Source organism: Octodon degus, unplaced genomic scaffold (assembly GCF_000260255.1).
Source record: "Octodon degus isolate 3935 unplaced genomic scaffold, OctDeg1.0 scaffold00028, whole genome shotgun sequence".
Lineage (NCBI taxonomy): Eukaryota > Metazoa > Chordata > Mammalia > Rodentia > Octodontidae > Octodon > Octodon degus.
In genome coordinates, this window is record NW_004524604.1 from 6,113,217 (window position 1) to 6,130,111 (window position 16,895).

Consider the following 16,895-nt stretch of genomic DNA (forward strand, 5'->3'; position numbering starts at 1 on the left):
CAGTGTTACACATCTGTGAAAAAATGTTATATAGAATATTGTACATATATACATATATGTGTATAATGGATATAAAATAAGTCACACCTGGTTTACCACATGGAAAAGATTAGAGAGATTTTGTAACTACCTTGTAAGCAATAGACCTGACCTCAGGCCACTTATAAATTGTGTCTAAAGTATAGTAGACGTTAGCTATATTACAGATACTGAAACAGAAGGGAAAGAAGTCCATTGTATATGTAAACAGACTTCAGGTTGTAGTTCAGGGGCACATAATGTCATGTATAAGTAAGTACACAAGAGGGGAAATTAGGCCTCCTAGGTTTCAATTGTATCTTCTGCAATTCTACCTTTTCAGTCCTATCTGTAACATACTCTGTATGGTCTTTGGCAGATTATTTCACCATGTAGAGCCCTAACTCCTCATCTATAAAATAATAATAAAATAATTAGGCTTGAGCATCTCTAATATGTTTTGTTTCTGTTTTTTTGAGAAAGGGTCTTACTAAGTAGTCCAGGCTGGCCTTAAACTCACTTTGTAATGCAGGCTGGCCTCAGAACTTGCTGTGATCCTTCTGCCTCAGCCACCCAAGTGCTAATATGGTAGGAGTGGGCCATGACACCCAGTTTCACATCCCTAAACTGAAAATCTGAGACCCAGAATGCTCCAAATACCAAAAGATTTTTAGTGTTGATGTTATACCACAGTTATATGATGCTATACCATGAAACTTTATTTTATACACACAATCATTAAAAATATTGCATAAAATTACTTTCAGGCAATGTATGGAAGGCACATATTGGGTCCCATCTTCAAAATAGCTTATTACATACATGTTAATATTCTGAAAAATACTGGGAAGTTTTGGCCTCGTGCATTTTGGATAGGGGACATTCAACCTGTAGTATCACATAGGATTGTAGAGAGAATTAAGATAATTCAGAAAAGCTCCTGCTTCCTTACATAGTAAGTCCCCCCTAAAACATTTGGGATATTATAATATGCTCTTCTTAACAGTGAGCCAGGCTGACATACAGCAGTTCAGGGAATGCAGAGTTCGATTTACTTTTTCACTTTAGGTTGTATTTATTAGAGCTACTCTGGGAAAGACCAACCTTCTAGCATGGAGGCTCCAGCTCGCTTTGCACAAGAGAATGGCTCGTGATTCCTCTAATGTGTAGCCCCTTCCTGAGGCCTGAGACTCTGGCCACTTTATAGTGGGCCACAAGACCTTAATTCTTAGCTGGCCTGATCACCCTTCCTAGAATAAACCCGTTTTTGTACACATTGACAGACATCCGTCTTCATGATGGTATTGAAACTACACAATATGCATTCTACCTAATAAAAGAACTTTGTAAACTTCACTCAGTGGTGATGTCCATTAAACATGGAAGAGAAGTTTGTTAGCCAGCATTTGGATATAATGTTAATTCATCAAAAGAAATGAGTGATAATGTTACCAGAGCTTATTTTCTACCTTCGATGTAGCATCACATAATTAGCAAAATATTTAATATGCTTTCATGTAGCTACATATTGAGTAAATGATAAATACATTTGTATCAGATGTTCACAGAATGGCGGGTACTTGCCTTTGACATTAATGCATGGGGGTTATGTTTTGGCATATTAAAAATTAGAATTGTTTGCTTGTCCCCTCTAGGCCCTTCTGACTGTCCTTCGAGAAAGCCATCGTTCGAGAACAGTGTTTAGGAAAGTGGGAGGCTTTGTGTACATTATCTCCTTGCTTGTGGCTATGGAGAGATCCTTGAGCTGTCCCCCCAAGAACGGCTGGGAGAAGGTGAACCAAAATCAAGTGTTCGAGTTGCTCCACACCGTGTTCTGCACCCTGTCTGCGGCTATGCGTTATGAGCCAGCCAACTCTCACTTCTTCAAGACAGAGATTCAGTATGAGAAGCTGGCGGATGCCGTGCGATTTCTTGGCTGCTTCTCAGACCTAAGAAAAATAAGTGCCATGAATGTCTTCCCCTCAAACACACAGCCGTTTCAAAGACTGTTAGAGGAAGAAGTAATTTCCATGGACTCCGTGTCACCCACCTTACGGCACTGTAGTAAACTCTTTATTTATCTCTACAAAGTGGCTACAGACTCTTTTGACAGGTACGGCTCTGCTCTGTCTCCTGTGCTACGGGTGTGCTCAGCATGACATCAGCAGTAGAACCCAAGAAAGGGAAGTTTCTCCTGTTTGCCTAGCATGTATCACCTGGAGGAGTTAGCCCTGGTGTTCAGTTTATTAACATAGAGATCTTTATATTTGTAAATCCAGGTCCAGTTAGCATTCGTCAAATTTGATAGAACATGTGTTTGACGTTTCTTTGATGCCAGTGTCGACCATTGTTCTCTTCTTCCTCTTTACCCTTACAACTTTAGGAGGATACTGATACTGGTTATCAACAGGGGATATGGTTACAATCATGCATATTTTGAGATGACAGAGAGTCTGTCATTCTCAGCTTTTCATGATTTTTGAGAAATGGTAGAGATCTGAAGGAGACTTGTCAGTGTCTTGAACTGTTAAGTTCCAAAGTCCATCGGAGTCAATCACCTGTCCCTTCAGAGTCATTCACCAGTGTGTGTAGGTAGCCCATTGCATGCCACACCACTGTGCATTCAGCCAGTGAGGACTGAGCTCTGTGTTGAACTAGGCCATGGGCTTCACCTGCCTTTAGCTGACCACCAGTTACAGTGTGTGGTGGCCATCTCCATGATGGGGACACAGGGTTCTGAGAGCCACCTCGGGAGAGCCTTTGCCTGAATCACTTATTTAGTACTGCAGCTCTCTGTTGGTTTTTAATTAAGTCTCTTTTTGAAAATAATGCAGGAGTGATCATGCTGCTAATTTATCTGTTCCAAGCATTATCACTTCTAAGCTACCAGTTTTTTTCCTAATACTAATGAATTGTTCCTGTATTATACTCAGAGTTGCCCTACCTTCTGTTGTATTTTGTTGTCTTTGCCATGGAATATCTACAGAGAGATTTCTTGATTTATAGTAATATTTTTTAGTCTTTAATATTTAAAGTAGAAAATCCAGGTAATGTAAGAAAATCACTTTCCTTTTTCTCTAAGCTTGAAAAAAAAAAGCATGTATATTATTACTGAGAAGAAGCCAGATTGCTAGTATTGTAAGCTGTGCACCTTTGTGCACTGGACCCAGCTCCCTTTCTCTTGGCCTCTGCTGACCGTAGACAGTGCACCTCGTTTGGGTTGGCATTGTCGGGGGGGCCTCGAGCGTTCTGTTTAATGGCGTGTTAACTGCAGCGTGGACAGGAGCAGCGTCTTCCTCAAGCATGCTGTCTTGTCTTGTTCAGTGCATGTGTTGTAGTCATGTGGCTTGTTGCTACTGAGTATGGAGGATGCTCCTTATTAAACTAGTACTGGCATTTCTTGTGAAACTAACCAACTGCAAACCTGGTGTTCTCTTCTTCTAACTTCTCTAAACCACCCTGTCTGTTTTGTCGTCTATAGTCGTGCAGAACAGATCCCTCCTTGCCTGACAAGTGAGTCTTCTCTCCCCTCTCCTTGGGGGACACCAGCTTTGTCCAGGAAAAGGTACTGGTCTCAGAGAAGTCAACCTCCATTTGTGAAGGTTTTTTATTCCTGTGCTTACTTAGGTGTTAACGTGGTGATTGTTAATATTTTCCTACTATTCAGTTATTTTTTAGACTTAAAAATTATTAATTTCCTTTGAGAGTATTGATAAGAATAAAATATACTGATATTATGAAGCCATGAAAGACATAGAATCTTGCATCTCTAGTATGTAATCTAAACTAAACCTCTCTGTTGTGGATCTAAACATAATCTACAGAGTTTGTTTGAAAAGGAGGTATTATCTTATTAAAAATAAGTTAGAAGTGAGGACTTCTAAAGTTCTAACAGTATGATACTTCCCACATGCTTCTTTCTGCTTTAAGTGTCAGGGCATTCTTTGCTTGGCCTGTGACTCCAGAATGAATCTCACAGCTCTGCAGGGAAATGAATATTTCTCATTCAGATTCAGCCATTGAAATCTGATGCTGTATGGGGACTTGCCAAAGCTAACCTTTGAAAAAATAAAGATAATTACCTGCCTAGGACTTATATTATCTGTTACCATGCAAAGCTAAACTAATCTAGCCTGCCTCGTCTACAAAACTTGTGAATATGCGTAGCATCCCTTGATGACCAGGGTGCACTGAAGGTGTGCATCTGCGTCCATTCATAGCCGCACCGAGGGCAGCAGTCTGGGCCTTGGGTACCCAGTCTTTTTTTCCCAGTCTTTTTTTGATCCTTAACTTTATATAAATATTTCCAGTTGTATCTTTTACAAAAAAACAAATCCCAGTGATCTGCTTCAGTGACTGATTGAGACAGGGTCTCATTGTGTAGCCCAAGCTGGCCTCCAACTCACAGTAACCCTCCTGCCTCAGCCTCCCAACTGCTGGAAGTGCAGGTGTGTGCCACCATGACACATGCTTTGTATTGTTGTTTGAATCTGGTTGCTACTGTGCTGATTTTGAATCATGAATGTAATTGTGGTTAAGGCCAGAAGTACTGATTACACGTTCTGTGGCTCACCATGCTTCCCGCCTTTTGTTTGTAAGTTCAGAGAACCTCAAATTGAAAATTACTTTTTTAAAATTTCATTTGTACTGAGCATGTTTGTACTTTTTTCTTATTATCTGTTCCTCAGACTTAGCTGAGCAACTATTATTAACACAGTGTTAGGGATTGTAAGCAATCGAGTGTTGACTTAAAGCTCATGTGAGCAAGTGCTCTTAGGTTCTGCACAACATGCCATTTTACATAAGGCACTTGAGCATCTGTTGATTTAGGGGCCCAGGAGCCCAACCCCCGTGAAACAGAGGGGCAACTGCATTTCTAGAGTAGTACTTAGCAGGTATGTGGAAAGGTGTGTTTGTTCTCTTAAATTTGGATTGGGGCTTATATCTCATCGTGCTTAACCATGGCATAGTTCAGAACAGTTTTAAATGAAATTGTGGCTGTTCAGTATGTGTACCCACAACTACTGTTTTGACTTGTTGGGTGCTGCTGAGATGAAACTCAGGCCCTCACTCTGAGCAAGTAACTACTCTATCCCTAATCCACATCCCCAGCCCTTATTTCTGAAACAACTGGTCTTCAGTGAAGAAACCAGGAACTAGATAAATTTTAGTTGATTTGGGATAATTTTCTGTGCTAATGAGTAAGTATAAAGTTTTTTGTCTGAAGAGTCATGTTTTTATGACTCCAAAGAACTATTGATGTTAGAGAAATAATTTCATCAACTAAATAGTTGAAATTACTGAAAAATCCCAATTTTGAAGTACAAAAATCAGACCATAAATGCTAAATGCCTAAAAATTACTGTTGCAGAATGTTTATTCCTTTGTATTAACCCACACTCAATAAACAGAAGTTCACATACTCACAGAGTGCATTTCCTAAAAAAGAAAATTTGAAACTTGCTGTTTATATGGTAATTAACAAAGGGACAAGAGCATTGTCTTCTTTTGCAGTTAGTTATGGCCTTCAGAGCAAAGCAGCTTTTTGTCATTTGCAGTGCCCCTACATGCAGATACTCCAGGTTTCCCGGCAGGGCGGTCACCAGCACTAGTTGAGGGAGTGCCCGATTCGTGCACGTTCTCCCGTCTTTTGCACAGATTGATGCTCTCCAGGACGGGGAGCTCTTAAGATTGCCAGTACTAGGAGGATCCGCGCTGCATTGCTTGTTTGGTCGTTGTGCGATGTTGGGAATGAGCCCGGGCTTAGCACACTGGGAAGCGCTCTACCCTGAGCCATGCCCTAGCCCAGCGTTCCTGTGTTCCCTTGCCGTTCTAGCAGTGTCACATACACTGTGTGACAGTAAGAAGCAGAAGGAATTAACTGCACAGGAAATGTAACTTTTTCACTTTGCAAATTCAAAGGCTATATAATACCTTTTGAAATTAGAATTTCATTCCCGTTGTTCCTAGAACTGACCAACAATTACATCAGCTCATAAGCAACTTTTCCTTTTGGCAAAACGTGTTGGTTTTGTCAGCAGTAGAAGAAACCACTGTTCTGTTGTGTTTTTCTGACCAGTGGAACATTCGTGTGAGGAAGTTCTGAACTTGTGGCTTGTCTGACCTGTGAAATCCTGGAGATTCTTCTCAGATTATTTTAAAAATTGGGAGAAAAAGAACCTAGCCAACCTCACATTTAAAAAATTAAAACAGGTGACCTTTTTTCTTTTTTTCTTTTTTTTTTTAATGATAGCAAAGTTGTATTAAAGGAAGCAAAAGAAACAGGCTCAAGCAAATTTGGGCCAAGTAAAAGCAGGAAAACAATTCACCCTACAGTGTGAGGGCGGCCACCATGGAAAGGAGAGCATGGAGGCCTTTTCTCATCATTTATTATTGAGGAGGAATAACAAGACAAATTTGTCAGTGTTGGAGGAAATGAAAATGAAATAGAAAATAATCCGAGCTGTCCAGACCAGCTCTGCCCTGGGAGGGAGGAGGCACTGCAGTCCTGAGGACCTCTGTGCTCTGGGGATGAGGCAGAGTCCATTGAGAAGAGGGATCCTCACTCCCAAGATAGGCAAAGGTGTCCTTGAGCATGGACGAGAATGCAGGCTGAAAAACTAAATTGCAGTTTCTGTACCTTAAAAATCACTGCAATGTAATAAATAAGTCTATACTGAAATGTCATTACACTGTCTTTGAGAAAGTCTAGATCTTACTTATAATTGAGCTATTTAATAAATTTAGTCCATAAGTTTAAAAAGTAGTAATTCCCATAGTGGTGATTTAAGCAGCTTAGTAAAACTTAGTATTGTATAATGCCTGTTATAATACATATGCTTTTAGTTTAAAATAAATATCATGTTTTGTATTTTAATATTATTTGCCATATTTTTCTGGCTTGAATGCCAAAAAATCCTTATGAGAATATTGCTTTTCATATAAGTGGTTTTTTTTTAAAAAAAAGTTTACTGTTGTAATAATTACTTATCAGTGAAGAGTTCAGTTTTCAAACACAAAAATATCTCTCTGGGTATATAATGTAAGAAAAAAAATCTAGATTGTTTAACTCAGAAGTAAGTATAGTAGAAAAAAACTTACTTGTAAGTAAAATTTACAGTTAGACCTGTGCTTTTTTCAAATTTGAGTCACTTTATATGTAATAAAGTTTTTTGAAATTCTGCAATCAAGGATTGATAAACACATTTACGCTGTAGAAAAATTACAAGTTATTTTTAGATCAAAACATTGTAAAATATAAAGGTAACAACAGGAAGATGGTACCTATTAGTAATAAGCATGGAGAAATTTATTTTTAGTAGATATAGAGATTAAATATTTCTTAATGAAAAACAGCAGAACACAGGTAGTGAATGGGTGGAGGACGGACAGGCTTTTAAACTAGGAGGAGTGTGTGCTTTTTGTACATGAAGTTGAATGCTTTCCTAGAATCTGTATGAAAGAGAAAGTGGTGTTTTGTTTTGTTTTGTTTCCTTGAAAATATGGCAGTGCCAGTTCTTTGCTCCTCAATCAGTGCTGCAAAGTGCAGTTCCCAAGCTGTTGTTGTGCCAGGGAGTTGTGCCACCCGGCTCTCACTGAGAGCCTGTGTTAAAGAAGTTATGCTAGCCCAGCTCTTGCTCATAGAAGCACTGAGCTCCCGTTGGCTGCAGCCACTACATCTGTTCAGCGGTGCCAAGACTCCAAATGTGCAGAATTCATGAATTGCAAATGAGTGAAATAGGAAGGAAAGACCACTGATGAAAAATGTACACATCTGGGACACAGCTCAGCTTCCTGGCTGTAGACATTTGCTGCATGATATAAACTGTCTATGTGTTTTAAAAATGTAATGAGTATTTTTGGTAATACTGGGATAAATGCAAGAGTGACTATAGTTTCAAATAAACCAAAGACAAGGTTCCAAGGTGTTTACTATATTTATTTATTCTCCAGTGGCCTTGGCTCTGCGCTAACCCTTGACTCATTGTCTCAGTTGCAGAGTAGGCTACTTTGCTCTTGTTGGTTCTCGATGGAATTGCCCATGGGTTAGGAGTTAACACGTAGGCAACTTGAGCAGAAAATGGCCTCATTCAGAATACTGCCTGAACTCACAGCTGGAACTGTGGATCACTGTGGTTTTACCAAGTTCTTATATTTTCTGGTGTAGATGCCATTCTTTAGTGAAACAACCCAAGTACCAGGGATAAACACATAAAAGAGCTGAGAAGAAATGATAGTTACATGTCTGTATGTAACTTTGATAATATATTGTGTTTTACATTCCAACCATAAGATATTTTATAACCTATCCCTGAATTATAAAACTTTTTGCTTATCAGTGAATAAAAGTAACAAGATGAAGAAAATGAGCAAGAATGTGCTCAGAATGAAATGCTAAGTAACCCTTCTTTCTCGTTTTATAGGCATGCATATCATTCTGTTTCCAGTCCCCCTGTGTACCCTGCAAAAAATGTTGCTGACTTGAAAGTTCAGGTGACCTCTCTGCAGAGTTCAGATGCTGTTGTCATCCATCCTGGGGCCATGCTTGCCATGTTGGACCTCTTGGCCTCAGTGGGATCAGGGACGCAGCCAGAGGTGAGCACAGATGCTTAGCTCCTGCCGTCTCTAAGGAGTGCGAGGATGGGTGTGTTTGTGTGAGCAGGGCAGTTGGGGAAGAGGTGCTGCATACATGTACTAAATATATATGGTTTTAGGATATAGCCATGTGTTACAAATATAATCCAGGTAGTTCCTTCTGATGCTAGGATAATTGTTTCCCTTATAAATCCTGCTCAACAGTGGAAACTGTTAGTGATAAAGAAAGCAAAATGATTAAAGATAACACATTGAAGTTATTTGTTGAACATGTAGCACTCAGAAGTAGGAGTTTGGGGTTACGATTTTTGTGAAAATGTCATGTGCCTTCTAAGGCCTAACGCGTTACAGATGTGAATGATAGACCTTCCTTTAAGCTAGCTTATAACCCAACATGAGAAAAGGCATGCATTACACCCATTTTTTCTTGAAAAGTAGAACTACTGAGTTTTTGTAGCTATATAAATCCAGAAACATTGTAAGAGAATAGAATCTAGGTAGGTGTGCTTCTAGCAAACTTAAATTGGAAATGTTTGCCTAATCCTGTTCCAGAATTGCTGTATCATTCTAAGCCAGTTCCTTAATTTATCTGAATGTATTTTGAAATAACTACAGACCTCATATTAAAAGGTGTGCTTTGCTGGCCATGTTGATGGCCATGAATTATATGCCTATAGTCCCAGCTACACAGGAGACTGGAACAGAAAACCCACAAGTTTGAGGCCAGTCTGGGAAAGTTGGCAAGAGATGGGCCAGGGAGATGGCTCAGTGGAATAAGTGCTTCCTTGGCAAGTTCAAGGGCCTGAGTTCAATCCCTGGTTCCGCCACAAAAAAAAAAAAAAAAAAAAAAAAAAAGTTGGCAAGAGAGTATCTCAAAATAAAAACTAAAAATAGCTGAAATGTAGCTGAGTGCAGAGGCCAAGGGATCACTACTAGGAAAAAAAAAAAAAAAAATAGGTGCGGTGATGGACACCTGTAATCTTAGTATCAGGGAGGTTGAGGCTGGGGGATCCAAAATGCAAGTCCTGCCTGAGCACCTTTAGCAACACCCCATTTCAATATAAAAAATACAGAGGGCTGGGGAAGTAGCTTAGTGCAAGGCCCTGGATTCAGTCACTAGCACTATGAAAAGTAAAAATCTAAATAAATAGGGGGCCCAGGGATATAGCTCAGCGGCATAAGCACCTGCCTGGCAAGCTCAGGGCCCCAAATTCAATCCCTAGTACCACAAAATAAATAAATAGGACTAGAGATGTAGCTCAGCTCCACCATCCCAACACACACCCAGAAGAGGTATACACTTTCTGTAGAAAGAGCTGTCACTTGTCTCACCAGGAATGCTCTGATGATGTGGATCTCTTTGTTGCCTTTAGCATGCTCTTGACCTCCAGCTCGCAGTGGCAAACATTTTGCAGTCCCTGGTGCACACAGAGAGAAACCAGCAGGTCATGTGTGAAGCTGGTCTTCATGCGCGGCTGCTGCAGAGGTGCAGTGCAGCCCTGGCTGACGAGGACCACGTGCTGCACCCACCCCTGCAGCGCATGTTCGAGCGGCTGGCCTCACAGGCCCTGGAGCCCATGGTGCTGAGGTCAGTGGTCCTTCCTCCTCCTTGTCACACAGGTTGCCACTGACTGTGGGCACACACCCTAGCAGGCATTTTGGTTACCTTGGGCAAAACAACAAAAGACAATGGAAAGGACGGACAGGACCCTAAAGGGAGAACCTAGAATAGACCTCCCAAATTGTCAGCAGGATCGCTGCCCATCAGTTGTCTCTTACACTTTACGAATGATCAGATTTATGTCTGTAGGAACTTTTTGTATAATGGAACCTTTTACAAATATCTTTTAAACTTTATTTTGAAAGAATTCTATATAACAATAACTTGTAAAGGCAGTGGATCAAGTTTCCTGTCCTCTATGCCAAGGGTCCCCTGGTGATTCTGTCCTACCAAACTGCAGTACAGTATCCACAGCAGAAGTTAATACCAGCATGAAGTATGCAAGTTTGAATATAATACTGTCTTACTTCATGATGTCTTGACTTTTGTAGCCACCATCCAAGTCACAGATAGGTCCCTGTTGCTGCCCTGTTAGTGTCCTTCCCTTATCTTCCACCATCCCAACCCATGGAAACCGCAATTCTATCTTGTCTCCATAATCCTGTCATTTTTAAAATGTATATATAGGGATGGGGAGATAGCTCAGTGGCCTAGGCTCCTTCCTAGCAAGGGCAAGGTCCAAGTTCAGTCCCCAGTACAAAAAAAAAAGTGTATATAAAATCAAATTAAAGGGGCTGGTGAGATGGCTCAGTGGTCTAAAGCACCTACTTAGAACAAGCTTAGCAAAGCACAGGGACCACAGTTCAATCCCTCAGCCCCACATGCCAGCCAGCCCCGCCCCCTGGTGGGATGAACTGGCCCCACACACACACACAAACACACACAATTAAAATTTAATAAAGTAAAATAAAATTAAAGCGCTTCCCTAGCAAGCGCAAGGGTCTCAGTTCAATCCCCAGTTCTGGAAAAAAAAAAAAAAAAAAAAAAAAAAAATTGGGGGCTGGGGAAATGGCCCAATAGAATCAAATCAAATCAAATGATGTCTTTGGTTTTTTTTGTTTGTTTGTTTGTTTTTGGTTTTTTGGTGGAACTTGGGATTGAATAAATGATGTCTTTGGAAGTCAGCGTTTTGGGGCCGGGGACATAGCTCAGTGGCATAAGTACCTACTTGGCAAGCATGAGGTCCTGAGTTCAGTCCCCAGTACCACGAAAGAACAGAAAAAGAGAGCAAAAGTAAGTCCATGGAAATTAGCATTTTGTTATGTGCATCAAATTTGTTCCTTTTTGTTACTGAATAATATTCTAGGTTATGGACATACCAGTTTTTGAATCATTGAAGAAATACATATATATATATACACACACATTCATCTGTACCTCTTAACGCAAGAATGTGTTGTATGTTTTATTGCTGGTTGCTACTTTTAAACTTATGTACATTCTTTGAAATTATATAGCTACTTATAAAAATACACTCATCCTTTGTCATTTCAGGACAGTGAAGCACTGTTTTTATTAGAGTATATCTCTTCATTGTTAAATTACTTATAAAATTTGACGGGCTTTGTTTTCTTTTTTCTTCTTCTTCTTTTTTTTTTTTTTTTTGTGGTACCAGGGATTGAACTCAAGACCCTGCACTTGCCAGGCAGACACTTATTCTACTGAGCTATCTCCCCGACCTTTGGAGTTTTCTTTAAATGATTGAAATTTATTTGTAATTTTTACACTGACTTGAAGCTAATGATGGATGTTGAAATACTTGTGCAATGAACATTTGTGAAATAGGGATGCAGGGTAGGCCGTAATACCACCAAGCTGCATGACAGTCGTGCCTACCTCATCTGTCATCTGGACAGTTCACAGTCCTAAGTCTTTGAATATACCACTGATATTTTCCCTTCTCCTTTTTGGCACTTTTAACATTATCAAAGCAGATTACCAAAAAGGGAAGAAAAAAAAAGTCAAGTGATGGTACAGGTACCTGATTTTGTAAGTCATGGGTTATAAATTATTGTTTATACCATTGGGCATGAAAAAGCTGAAGAAGGGATCTGACTTTGTATGCCTTTTCTTTCTACTGTTGGAAATTGAAAAGTATTGTATATTTTGTACATCATGTCCCAAATGATAGGATGTTAAGGAATCCTACTTTGGAATTCCTGGACAGTTGGTGACATCTGTTCACCAGAATAGAGGGTCTGACCTTAAGATCCTGGCCCTCGGAGTGTTCTCTTCTTTTGTTACTGCTTGAAATAAGAACACAGCTGCTTGTTTTGTAAAGATGATAGATTTATCCATTACTAGTTTTTCCTCATGTAGAAATGTAAATCAGCCATTTTGGGGACGTCTGTGGCATGGCAGACCCTGAGTTATAAAGCTTCATACTCTGAAAATATGTGTAGTCTGGCAGGCAAGAAATGAAAATGCTGTGTATTGAGTTCTACAATAGCAGTGTTACCGAGTTGATGTAAGGACCACTTACCCAGATTTGGGGAGAGGGGCTCCAGAGGAGGCTTTGTAGAGGAAATGACAGTTAAACAATAAAGTTTGGGAAGGAGTTAGCTTTTTTGTTTGTTTGTTTGTTTGTTTGTTTGTTTTAAGTAGAGGAAAGAATAATCTTAGCAATGAGAGACGTAGCATTCCTAAGAATTAAGAGTGAGGCAGGCCTGGGATAGAGTATATGACTGGGGAAAGACGAGAGCAGTGAAGTTGGAGCCTGAGGTAGAGATCGCCTTCTTCCGGTGCTACTGCATGCTACGCCAGTGGGGATGGTGGGAGTGCCGAGTCTTATGCAACAGAGAGACATGGAGCACATGTTGATTTTGAAAGGTAGTGACCATAGTGGAGAATGGAATGAGTTGGAACAAGATTAGAGACACAGAAAGTAATTGAGACTATCTCAGCTAGTCCTAACATTCTGGGAGGCTGAGGCAGGAGGGGGCTTGAGTATAAGGTGATTAGTCATTTTGTGTTTCTTTTTGTATTTAAAGTAGTCTAGGGGCAGGAGATTTGGCTCAGCAGCACAGTTTCTGGTACCAAAAAATAAATATACTAGTCTGGTATAATTCACTAAATCCCATTGTTTGTGTTTGGTTTCTGGGTTATATAATACAGTCAAAGAATAACTGCTTTGTCTCTTTTATAGGGAGTTTTTACGTTTGGCAAGTCCTTTAAATTGTGGTGCCTGGGACAAGAAACTGCTCAAACAGTACAGGGTCCACAAGCCAAGTTCCCTGAGTTATGAGCCAGAGATGAGAAGTAAGTTGACTCCCACCCTTCACTTTGCTGTCTTAGAGTAATATTATTTTGAAGAGTTTATAAAAGAAAGGAGGGGGCTTGTTATTTCAGTGAAAATGTGCAGGTCAGTTAAGCAGCAGGGGAGTGTGCAGAACAAGGAACCTGTGGTTGATAGTGCAAGCATTTAGAAGGGAAGAGAATTAGAGGTCAAATCCCCCTGGCTGAAGGGGCAGTGTCTCTGAGGAGGCCCCTGGTTTCCTTGCCTTTGTCAAGTAATCTTTGCTACCTTCTGGGACTGGAGTGACTGATGTGGTTACTGTTGCTAGGCTGTGGGACTGTAGGACAGCTGCTGCAGGAAGATGTGGAGGAGAGGAACTTTTGAACACTGATAAAAAGCAGTTAAAGGCTTTCACCACAGAGTGTAAACCTGGTAGGCAAGAAGCAATGCCAGGTGGCTTCCAGGGGGAGCTGGACACCAAGCCTACTGGAGGAAAGGTCATCCTGGAACTGGAACCAAGGCTGTGGGCCAGCTCTTCATGTGAGCTTGCCACTGGACAGGGGCAGGAGTTCACAAGGAAAAGGCTGAGGGGGACAAATCAGCAGAGGACCTCACAGGGAGGTGTATGTCTAAGGAGGAGGTATCCACTGGGTTTCTAAAGAATAACCTGGGAGTCATCGTACAGGAGTCCCCTCAGTCCTTCACAGAGCTTGGGGACCATAAGGCCCCATCACCCAAGAGATGCCGATGAACTTGAGGCCCAGCTGTGCTGGATTTCCTTACACAGTGAATTCTGTGATTCCTATTACTTTTACTTTGCAATTGGTTTCAGATAGTCATGTCACGAGGCATGTTTGCCGGTTTAAGATGAGCATTACTAGTAAAACAGATAAAGGGACTTATTAAGAAAATACAGCAAATAAAAGCAGGTAGTGATCCTCTAGATCTACACCTTCAGAGTTCTGAAGTCAGAGTAACAACTTTCATCTATTTATTTTGTCCTCGGAAATGGTAGCTATGGAAATGGTAAGGTCTTTTGAGTTCCAACATGGGTTTATTGGAAAACAGTAAGTTCTTAGTTTTTTATGTCAGTTAATGTCCAGACCATCTATGCATTTTTTGGTTATTATTACTTTTATATAGTACTTTCATAGTTCTTTACAATTGAGTTGTGATTTCCTTTGGTAAGAGTAGAAATAGAAATAGCTACTTTTCCTAAGAGAGTATTAAATTTTTTTATAGTTCCTTGAATGTCCAACACATTTAAGAGGAAAACAGACATATGTATTCATGTGGTTCACTGTCAAAGAAAAAGTTTTCTCCTTTACATTTGTGATCCATTTCTGGAAAGAGAACAGTTTAGTATTTGTTTTTTCAGTCTTGAAATTATTACCGTTCATATACATATAGACAAGGGAAGCAATTTACTCCTTTTTACCTGATTTTTTTTATACACAAAAGAACTTTTCTGTTATAATGCTTTTAGAGTATTTTTCTTAGAATCTGGTTTGTAAACCACTAACAGGTTTATTGTCTTCTTGAAACAGTGGCGTAGGTGGTGATTACTGATTTTTCTTATTTACGCTGAATAGTTCCCAATATCTGTAGTGTGCACATTACTTTGCTGTTATATTAAAAAAGAACATCGCTATTTAAGTTGTGGAAGGAAATTGGATAATGGTCTTAGTATTTAAAAGGAAAAGAATTATATTTTATAATTAAAGAGTAGTAGTACTTGAAGACAAATCAGGCATGCAGGGCTATTTTTAGATTCTATGGGATAATTTCCCTAAGTGATTCTCTTTGACATATAGGCAGTATGCTCACGTCTCTGGAAGGTCTGGGTTCGGATAATGTTTTTAGCTTACATGAAGATAACCATTACCGAATAAGCAAAAGCCTGGTGAAATCTGCCGAAGGGAGTACCGTACCATTGACGAGGGTGAAGTGTCTGGTCTCCATGACAACCCCACATGACATCAGACTGCATGGGTCCTCAGTTACTCCAGCTTTTGTTGAATTTGATGCGTCCCTCGAAGGGTTTGGGTAAGGAAATTGTGTGGTAGCCACGCCTCTAATTTTTTTGTCTCATATCTGCTTTTGCAAATAGTGATCATATGCTTTACATCCAGCTGATTAAAACACAGTCCAATGAAAAATGTTTACATGCTTCAAGAAAAGGAAAACTTGCATAAATATTTTAATACTAAATTGATTGAGACATCATGAGATTAATACAAGTTACCTTTGGCTTCCACAATTATAAGAGGTGCTTGAAGTGGTGGCCGTGAGCTTCCAGACGCTTATTAGTCTGGCAGACTGCTGCTTGGGTAACCTCGGTCATGGGTTGCACACATGCATTTTTACTTTCTTTGTAAGGGCTGACTGCATAACAGACATGCAAGATCCTGCAGTGTGATAAACATCCTCTACAGTCCCCCATATGAGGGTCTTACCATCATAACTAGTATGAAGCACATCATACTAGCTTTCTTTTCCTGAAGTGTGTATACATTTCTTGCCTGACTGTATGAAATTTTCTACATTTATTATATTTAAAATTTTTCCATCAGTACATATTTGTAATATATAATGTTTACATTTCTCATGTGGAGTTGGTGCATGTGTATAACACATCTGCATTATTTTGTTTTGGTTTGTGTTTTATTTTTGTTTTTGTTAGATAGATTTTTGAGACAGGGTTTCACTATGTAGTCAAGGCCAGCCTTGAACTCACAGTTATCTTCTTGCCTTGCCTCCTGAGTGCAGGGATTACAGACGTGCACCAGCATGCCTGGCTTGTTGGCCTTTTTAAAATGCTGCTGTAAGTCAACAGAAACTTTCTCTACTTTGATAACTGGATTGATGAGCTATTGGAACATTATAATGTATAGATCTATTACAGTTTAGGTCACATGTTATCTAACACTGTAGTTATATTTTGAGAATATTCTAGTAGGTCATTTTCAAATCATAGATATTTGGGGATTCTTTGGGCCAGAACAATAATAAAAGGAGTGAATTATAAGCTGGGAAAGTTCTTGCAATGATGAAATTTTTCTGATGTCATCATTGAGATTTTATGTTTATGGATTTTACATATACAGATTATACCTTAATTTTTAAAGAATGTAAGCATAAAACGATAATATTATAGATTTTAAGTATATCACTTGATAATATACTTAATTGAAAGATAGAAAGGGCTTTGCTAGGCATCTCAATCTGCTGGTTACCCTTCATCTCATTGCATGGTGTCCTGGCGGCTTCCCGTGTAGGCTCAGCCACCCGCCTCTCTGGGCAGCAGTTGCCTCTGATCTGTGTGCTGTCTCTGCCTCTACAGCTGCCTGTTTCTGCCCAGTCTGGCCCCTCACAACGCTCCCACAAATAATGCTGTCACTACGGGGCTCACGGATGGTGCTGTGGTCAGTGGCATTGGCTCCGGTAAATATGAGACCCATTTTCCTTGTAAGATTGTTTTTCAGT

General features: G+C 39.9%; 1 protein-coding gene across 1 annotated transcript in view; it reads left to right on the plus strand.

Moving 5' to 3' along the window:
- Wdfy3 (WD repeat and FYVE domain containing 3) overlaps positions 1–16,895 on the plus strand; it is a 311,759-nt gene that overhangs the window by 177,396 nt on the left and 117,468 nt on the right. The window contains exons 12-18 of the mRNA XM_023712946.1: positions 1,674–2,131; positions 3,500–3,583; positions 8,442–8,613; positions 9,987–10,201; positions 13,320–13,432; positions 15,224–15,455; positions 16,753–16,853. Coding sequence (XP_023568714.1) covers positions 1,674–2,131; positions 3,500–3,583; positions 8,442–8,613; positions 9,987–10,201; positions 13,320–13,432; positions 15,224–15,455; positions 16,753–16,853 — 1,375 coding nt within the window. The remainder of the gene's footprint in view (positions 1–1,673; positions 2,132–3,499; positions 3,584–8,441; positions 8,614–9,986; positions 10,202–13,319; positions 13,433–15,223; positions 15,456–16,752; positions 16,854–16,895) is intronic.